At 41.4% G+C, this 6,000-nt stretch overlaps 1 protein-coding gene across 1 annotated transcript in view; it reads right to left on the reverse strand.

Moving 5' to 3' along the window:
- ube2f (ubiquitin-conjugating enzyme E2F (putative)) overlaps positions 1-5,088 on the reverse strand; it is a 49,937-nt gene extending 44,849 nt beyond the window's left edge. Inside the window, exons 1-2 of the mRNA XM_084544363.1 lie at positions 4,808-5,088; positions 2,107-2,294 (exon numbers count right to left, since the gene is read on the reverse strand). Of these exons, the coding sequence (XP_084400489.1) occupies positions 2,107-2,221 (115 nt within the window). The 5' untranslated portion in view covers positions 2,222-2,294; positions 4,808-5,088. The remainder of the gene's footprint in view (positions 1-2,106; positions 2,295-4,807) is intronic.
- Positions 5,089-6,000: the final 912 nt, after the last annotated feature.

The raw sequence follows: 6,000 nt of genomic DNA on the forward strand, positions 1-6,000 counted from the left end.
TAACGACATAATTAATTCGTGATCTCGAGAAAACAAAACGATATTGTAGTAGGCTATATTAAATCATTGCAGGAAATATCATTCAGTGTAGCAATGTCAGAGGAGCAGGAGCATATTGATAACCGAGTCACATATCTTTTCAATCAAGGCCTGACACTTGCTATTACAGACACATTAGTGAGCGTAATCTAAGAAGCCTACTACAATATCGTTTTGTTTTCTCGAGATCACGAATTAATTATGTCGTTATCACAGGAAAACAAGTTTCGTTATCTCGAGATCTCGAGAAAATTATCCCGTTATCTCGGGAAAACGGAGGAAATTAACTCGTTATCACGGGAAAACGGAGGAAATAAAATGTATGAATGCATGGCCGTTCTCGGCTTCCGTAATAAGCCAACAGGTTGAGTTTTGCCCACTTTTTACTTGAGTAGGAAATGCTGTCAGTGGGTGATCTTGGACATATAACATTTAGTAACATTAGCCCATATTTAAAAATATTTGTTTCTCGGAATTAGGCCTCCTTTATTGAGTCAACAGTTCTGGAGTGTAGTCTGTTCTGCTCCTCCCAAGGAAAATAAATACATGATGACTGAAAACGAGCCCACAGCAACGAAGAAGGAGGAATATCCATCAAACAGTAGTATTACAAAAAAAGGTATTACAGCTATCACAGATTATAAAATGAAAATGAAAGTCTGAAAAGTGTTCCATCGAGAGACCAGAAACTACACAGAGATCTTAACAACTGATAAGCTACTTGGCATGGGAGGAAATAAATCTAAGCAAGAAAAACATGTCAAGACGCTCAGTGGATACAATGATAGCGTGTCTGACTTAAAAAAAATAAATAAAAAATGAGTTTGAGATTAACATACACCGATCATTGCAGCAGCCATCCCCAGCAGGATGCAGCCTGACACAGACACACACACAAAAATGGTTTAGGAACAACTCAAAAAACATGAAGAACAGGAAGGTGTTGACCCGGCCTCCAAATTCACTAGATCCCAAACTGATCAAGTATCTCTGGGATGATCCACAGAGGCCCCTCCCTTCAACCCATAGGACCCAAAGGCCCCCACTAACAACATTCTGTTTCCAGACACCACAGGACACCCTCAGAAGGCCCATGTCCATTCTCTGATGAGTCACAACTGTTTTGGAGGCACAAGAGAGACCTACACAATATTAGGAAGGTGGTCATAATGTTATGCATGATCACGTAGATAAAATGATTTAATCACAAAGACTAACTTCTTCTTGGACTAATGGTATCTCAGAGAAATTTTCCAAAATGCACATGCTTTTCCTGTTGGACATTTTACAAAACTGAAACATCTGACTGACCGTCTTCACTCCCATTTCGTCAGCGACTTCAAGTGTGTTTGACCGGCAAATTCTGCGCGTGCAATGAGGCCGTCTCCAAAGGAAAATGGCCAGCCTACATTACTTTCGTGTTTCTACCATACAGACAAAAAATAAACTCCACACGACTGAATAGTCCTAAACCCAATCAGAGCAATACATTACGTGATATGTGGTTCTTAACAAATGTCTTAATCATTACTAACTGTCAAATGACAACACCACTATTTCTGCCCATCACTGCATTAAGGCCGGCCAAACGCTTGACCTTCACAGGGCAAAATAAGTAAATTCTTCACCTCGTTCAAATAACCAGAAATAGGTTAATCAACATAAAGATATATTGCAATCATTTGTTTTTACATCTTGTAACCAATCACGACATTTTAGTGTGTAATAAGGCCCTCAACAGAGATTTAAGACAGATACGGCAAAGATAGCGAAGAAAGAGTGAAACGTAGTGGAACATTTTGTTATTTACATACAAAGACAGAACACATTAAAACTGTAACATTCAGAACATGAATCTTACTGGAAGCAGCTGCAATGTTTGACGGCAGGTTTATCTAAATGCTATCACTAATCTCCAAAAATACCTGCGGCCCCGCCAGTCTCAAGTTTATATTCAGAAGAGGAAACCGTTGCAACCTTGCTGGCACAGTCCTAGTTTGTTTTCCCCCTCTGATAAAAGAGTTATTTTAACTAAAGCAATGCAGAATGGACAAAGAGACCAGGTACCTTTGGTAAGGAGGCGGTCTCTGATGGAGACCCTGTGGGTGGAGTCTGAGGCTCCGGAGGCACGGCCCGTCTTCCCTCCATCATCCTTCTTCAACTTACTGGCCAACGTAAGCATGGCGACCCTGCTGCGATATGCCTCTGTCTGCCCCACGTAGCACTGCACTGAACTGCACTGCTGCTGCAAATGCCTGTCAATCACGCAGACAAAAACAAGAGCATTAATCAGTGTAAAATTTGATGAGTTAAAAAAAAAAAAAAAAGGATTATGAAATACAGGGCATCTGTCCACATACAGAGTATTCTACAGCATATGGTATATATTCTAAAATTCAGTGGACACATTTTCAAGAAGCTTATGTTTTTGTCTACAAATTAATGACATTCTCATTCTTCAAACATTCTCCTTGGATTACTCCCATAGTCTAACGACATGCAGACAAGGTGGAATGGCTGTGTGTGTAGGTGGTATATCCAGCCTCTCTCCTGTCCGGTGTGTGCTGACACTGCAATGCCTGCACGGATTCAACACATATAAATCGGATGGACAGGAAACCACAACACGGCGGGGTCTTTCAAGGTAAATTACATTGTGAGCCAGCGTTCCGTTCTGCTCAGAAAGATTAACATTTAAAACCGTGTATTAATACATTAAGCAATCCAAAATATATATTATCAAGCCACACATATTCAGCCAATCTACAGCACAATTAGGTGTTTAATAAGAGAGACATAGAACTGGTGAGGTTCAAGTCTACCTTATTAATCGCTGACCAACAGTATGACACAATTTAGTTACGGTGAAATAATAAAGAGCCAGTGGCAATTAGAATTCAAACACACTGTGTCACAAGATGTCCAGATGTCCAAAGTTTTGATTGAAAATGATGTTAAATAAGACTGCCTGCAGTGAATTCAGCTAATTCACAACACAACCTTGGAAACTTTCCTTTACATAAGGTTTCCAGCTACAGCTTCCTTGCAGAAGAGTTGATTTAGAGAGTACACTGTATGTTTTTTCAGTTACAGAAAGGCCCATCTCTAAAGATGCCAGAACTACATACTAACTGCTGTGACCTTCAATACTGAGCATTAAGCTGCAGTATAAAACATCTATACAGTAAAAATCATTGTCTGCAGAGGCAAGTATCAAAAATGTCAGAAAGAGCAACGTGACGATTAAGGAGTCCTTTGACACGTTGTTGCAAAACCTTCTATCCGTGTTGGAGCACCATAATCTGGATGACACTGTTAAACACAGAGATGAGAGTCCTCACTCTGTAAACATATCTTCTGGTAACTATTATAAATATGCAGCAGCAAATAGATCTTTCTGCTTTTACCGCTCTTGACTTAATTCCTGGGAGTGGATTAACACTTTTAGAAAGACAAATGTGCGCTTGGTTAAACTGCTCTACTCCACAAAGACAGCAAGGAAGTAGTTCTGAGAATGCATTTTTTTTTTTTTTTTTATGTATAAATGACAAGTATACCCGCAAAGTGGAGCAATCAGAGGTTTAGAATGACACATGTTCAAGAAATAAACATATTTGGTAAAGACATAGGAGCATGGCAACACAATATTAACATTATTTTAATGGTATGTACATTTCGACAATAATCAGATGCTAAAACAACTTGCTATTATATTACAATGTCATAAATTCTTCTTGTGAGACAAATGACGGATTATATATTCGTCCCTGACCAGTGACAGTCTTCATGTTATGCTTCATGTTATACATCATGCATACTATGATGAACTACACAGGATAAAACGATCAACGGTCAGATCTGGCCTAACATCCGCCTACATTGCTCGGCCGAGCCCACTGACCCCTTCTGAGAATGCGCACATCATGTAACTATCACTATGTATTTGATAAAGTCTCACACACAGCGCAGTCCCCTGGCGTCTCTGCACTCACTGTATCTAGACTGACTACTGGGTACTGAGCTCATTTAGGTAGAGGCAGGAAGCAGAGACGGAAGGTATCAGTTATCAGTGAAGCCCATAAATGAGTGCCCCTGAGCCTGACTCAACGTCCACCTGCCTCAGCTGTCAGTCACTGCACTTGGCTGCTGCTCGCTGACACACTGTACCTGGATGTAGTAAAGAATATCCAAAGGCACAGATCACACAGGACCTACCAAGTGGATTAACACAAATGATATGTGTTTTCCTTCTCTCTGTGCTGTCATCTCAAACTCACTTGGATGCAGCACATACATACATACAAGCGGTTTGCAGTCTCCAAACCACAAATAGTGACAAACTGGGTCAACTGATCACTAGAACCGGTGTAGCTTGATTATCTAAAATGCACCGTGTAATCAACGGTTGGTATGAACTACGTGGAACCAGCTGAATTCTTATAATGCTCAAACAATAACAAGAGCACAGACCACCCAAACTCTGCGTTAAAGAAGAGTGAAATAGATTTTGGATTCAAGCTAAAACTTTACTGCTGTTAGCTTGACAAGTTACCGTTCACAACAAATCGCTAACGTTGCTAATCACGGCTAGCTGAACAGTGTCGGAGCTTTAAACCGGTCTCAGTTCAGAGTTACCCCTCGCTCGTACGAGTGACTGCCCCAAAAAATGTCACTAGTTTTAAAGGGCGTGTAGGCAAGCTGAAGTTGCTCACCAAGTGTGTCTGCTAGCCAGTTTTAGCTTGTGGGTTATCTGAGCGCTGCTTGTTACCTGCTGTCTCAGAGCTAGCGCTCCGTGCTACACCATAATCAGTTGCCCTCCTCCGTTCAAGGCGCTGTCTACGAGTCCAGCGGGGAGTCACGGCGGCCACGTCCGACTCGAAATAACCCCAAGAACGGCTCGTTTGGAGGGTCGGAGTGGATGTAAACTGATTTGAGAATCAGCTGTCAGAACTTCGCTCCGGTGTCATGGGCAACGGAAGTCCGGTGAATGCCTTTCGTTATTGTTGTCCGTGTGGACATGGGAGCGGATAAATAGTTCCGCACAGCAGTAGGCTAGTTCTAGTCGGTTCTAGTTGACTCTAGTGTGCTTGAAAAATAATTTATGAATATGAAAATATATATGAATAATAATGTATGAAAATTATTATTGAATATGCTGCACCAAGTAGGCTATAAACATTTTACCGTCGTTTCGTAGCAACTATTAATACCATTACTTATATTAATTATCCCCAGTGAATATTCTATCTCAATTCAACTTAACATAGTTTTTACAAGCTGTCCACTCCACCCTTAAATCAGTTTTAATGTAGTTATTTAAAACAGATATTATGAGAAAATCAACTATCAAAACACACTGAATATATTTTCAGAATGAATAGCAGGTGTAATTGTCCTATACACCGTTCAGGCATAACATTATGACAACTGAAAGAAAAAGTAAATAACATTGACCATCTTGTGACAATACAATGTTCTGCTGGGGAACTTATGGACCTGGCATTCATGTGGATGTTACTTAGACATGTACCACCCACCTAGATCAGACCAGGCACCCCTACTCCATAGCAATGACACTCCTTGATGGCAGCAGCCATCCCCAGCAGGATGCACAGGCACACACAAACGGTTTAGGAACAACTCAAAAAAATAAAAATAAAAAAACATGAATATGGGCGGCACAGTGGCGGGGTGGTTAGCACTGATGCCTCACAGCGAGAAGGTCACCGGTTCGAATCCATGGGCCGGCTGTGAGGCCTTTCTGCGTGGGTTCTCTCCGGGTACTCCGGCTTCCTCCCACCATCCAAAGACATGCTTAATTGGTGATTCTAAATTGGCCGTAGGTGTGCATGTGAGTGTGAATGGTTGTCTGTCTCTCTGTGTTGGCCCTGCGATGGACTGGCGACCTGTCCAGGGTGTACCCCTGCCCGCGGGTATAGAAGATGATGAAGATGAAACATG

The sequence above is a fragment of the Chelon labrosus genome (genome assembly GCF_963514085.1).
Source record: "Chelon labrosus genome assembly, chromosome: 5".
Lineage (NCBI taxonomy): Eukaryota > Metazoa > Chordata > Actinopteri > Mugiliformes > Mugilidae > Chelon > Chelon labrosus.